The sequence below is a fragment of the Atta cephalotes genome (assembly GCF_000143395.1).
Source record: "Atta cephalotes unplaced genomic scaffold scaffold00066, whole genome shotgun sequence".
NCBI classification, from domain to species: Eukaryota; Metazoa; Arthropoda; class Insecta; order Hymenoptera; family Formicidae; genus Atta; species Atta cephalotes.
This window is the reverse complement of record NW_012130130.1, coordinates 811,980-815,080: the sequence shown is the minus strand read 5'-3', so window position 1 is coordinate 815,080 and position 3,101 is coordinate 811,980. Positions and strand designations below refer to the sequence as shown.

Sequence of the window (3,101 nt, the reverse complement as noted above, 5' to 3'; positions counted from 1 at the left end):
TATATATATATATATATATATATATATATATATATATATTCATCACGAAGATTCTAAATTTTTCCTTCGCGATCACAAGCATAATCATAATTAACAATTGGATCGTGTTTAAACTACAATTTTATATAAAGCATTTAACTAGTTTAAAACAAATAGATTTTTTTCTAGAGGTGATGTGCCGCTACTCTGAGATTCTATAATCTTTAGAACTATATCATACTTTTGACACTCTCTTTCTGTATTATCTCTAATGTCGCACGCCTCGAAAGCTTATCAATTCACGTAGCTATTCAGTATTTAGAAAGAATATCTATAGAAATGTGAGAAAAGTAAAAAGCATTTACGTTAAAATAAGAATAATTTTTCATTAGAAGATATTTTTTTCTCTAACTTGCACGTACTCGTACTTCTTTTCTTATTTCTTCTATCTGATCTCGCTGGTATGTATTTTTCTTCACACGTCCGATTAGTCTCTAATTAATTTGACTAGTCCTTTTATTTCTATAGAAGAAAACACTTCGGCAATTTCGTCAATCTCGGTTCATTTTAATCTTAATTGATTTCTTTTATCTTTTTTGAAGCACTCAATTAAACTCTGATTGAAATCGACGTTGACGGAACCGATCTCTAGGATAAATCATTTTCCATGCACGTTTAGATAGATTATTCTCATGATCGTTCTTCATTTATAATTTTCATCGATCGATGTCAATGATCGATTTCACTGCGGCCGATAATTCCAAGCGCGCGGGATCCGTGACACTGCTCGGGATCAAACTTAGAAGATTAGAGGCTTGTCTCGAATATCCCACTGTACATAATCACGTACGCTTTAAGTATATATCTCGCTCGACTATCCTTAGCGGTTCTCTTATGAAAATTAGCCATCTGCTTGTTGACTTACGAATTTCGCTCCTCTCTGTAATAGAGCTCCCATGAGAGATCCGACCTCCACATCGTCGGGAACATCGCGGCTGACCGTTACATCGGATACATCCGCACTCGCGACGGCGTTACAAACGGCATTGAATGGTCGGCCCGGACCCACGAGGTCGCATAGCCAGCCGGTTGACCTGGCGATACCGACTAGCACGCAGCAACAGGCCCACGCCTGGCACAGCCAACCTGCTGCTTTCAGGAGAGGCGAATATCGGAGTGGGTAGGTAATTTAGGATATTATATTCTCCAAATTCTTTAAATGGAATCTCACTTTGAAAAGTAAAAATTGAGCCAGTCTTGAAAAAGAGTGGCTCAATTTTTAGTTTTAAAGGTGACATTTAACTCTTCAGACTGAGATTCACTCTAAAAATTTTAGAGATTAAAGATTTTTAACGTGGTACAAAGACCTAGATAATTTTCTATACCGTAGACTCACCTGGATTTTAATTTATCTTATACTAGTAAGTTTAAAAAATTCTCGAAATCTTGATTTATAACACAGAAATAATTATAATCTTATCTCTATTCTTTCAAAATAGTTCCTTTAGGCAGACCACGTTTGTAAAGAGTTTAGAAATATTCTTGCAAATCAGTTTTCGATCTCCAACTCTTTCAGTGCTGTTTGCAATATTCCTCAGCGCTCGCGAATTATTATTTTTTCATATACGTCGAAATCCTCCGTCATGACAAAAATGAGAAAACATCATAAAAATGCCTGAAACAGCTAATTTCTTCTATAATTTACATGATAATATTGATCACTAAGGTCGCTATTTATAATCAGTTTTTATTTTAAAATCGTCTTAAGATACTAATACTGGTTCATGACATCTTATGACTATACTTAAGACGATCTTGAATGGGAACCGACTATGAAAATATCTAATAAGCCTATTCTTTTTTTTCTGAATTTTTTTTACGGTTCATCTTTCCTCTTTTTCTTTTCACATTGTTGAGAAAGAAAGAAAAGTTGATCTATTCAAAAAGTTTATCTAAAACATATAAATCCTTTATGTTGAGTAGTACGCTAGTGCTAGTACTTGCTATCATTGGCCGTATTCTCCTTAATATCGCTTAACTATTTTCTATTTTTGCACTTAAAAAAAGTTCTGAAGAAATGATTTGTGCGCACGCACAAAGAAATTAGTGAAAATGTGATGAAAACACTAAAAGAGCTATCAAGAAATGGTTTTCAGGAATGCTTCCTACAAACGTGGAAAAATTGATGTAATGCACAAGGGAAGTACTTTAAAAGAAATGTTGTATAAATAGAGATAAGGTTAGTTATTTCTATAAATTAATTTAGAGAATTTTGTTGATCTTAGTATTAGTATAGAAAATTGATCTAAATTAGGATTTTTCAATCAATGTGCCACAAAAAGTCTCCAATCAAGTGTGCCGCAAAAAATTTTCAATCAAGTATGCCACGAAAATTTTTAAGAAAGTGAAAAAAGAAAGTGAAAAAGTATAAATATGTGATTGGCAAAAATAATGAAATTTATTATTTACTATTAACACGATATTCAGAAATAAATTCGAGATCCGAAAAATATTCGACTTCTGCTTATATGAGAAAGAGCTTTTTCAGAGTGATATGATCTATATCGCTTTTAATATAGTATCCTTTGATCTTTTTCCAGCGGTCCATCCATTTCTAGAAATCCTGGAAGTTATTTTTTGTAATAGCCAACAACTTCCTCGCATTTAGATTTATTTTTCAATATCGGATTTTTTAATTTAGGAAATAACCAGAAGTCACGCTGGACTATAATTTTACAAGAGTTAGAAGTTGGACGTGTTTAATAAAAAAAATTTGCAAATTCTCTGTTCGACTCGCTCGGTGAAATACGGTGCGGAGTTTTCTCATACCATTGCGTACTATTATCGACTGAAACAGCTATTTGGCCCTTGGTGGCCCTTGATAAAGGTATTCCTCAAGATAAGATCCTCCCTAAATACCGAATATCTGTTTTCCACAATAGAGAGAGGAACAAAGGTATACACAAAGATTTAACATTTTTAGGGCAGATTTCTTACAATAAAATTCTAAAATTTTAGTTCTTATTTTATTCTTTTAATATAAATATAATTTTATTGCAATAGCAATATTACTAGTATATTACTAGTATTATTATATTAGGTGTACAACTTTGCTTCCGCTG

General features: G+C 32.9%; 1 protein-coding gene across 1 annotated transcript in view; it reads left to right on the top strand.

Moving 5' to 3' along the window:
• LOC105623872 (potassium voltage-gated channel subfamily H member 2) overlaps positions 1 to 3,101 on the top strand; it is a 168,446-nt gene that overhangs the window by 161,682 nt on the left and 3,663 nt on the right. Inside the window, exon 21 of the mRNA XM_012205245.1 lies at positions 929 to 1,159. Within this exon, the coding sequence (XP_012060635.1) occupies positions 929 to 1,159 (231 nt within the window). The remainder of the gene's footprint in view (positions 1 to 928; positions 1,160 to 3,101) is intronic.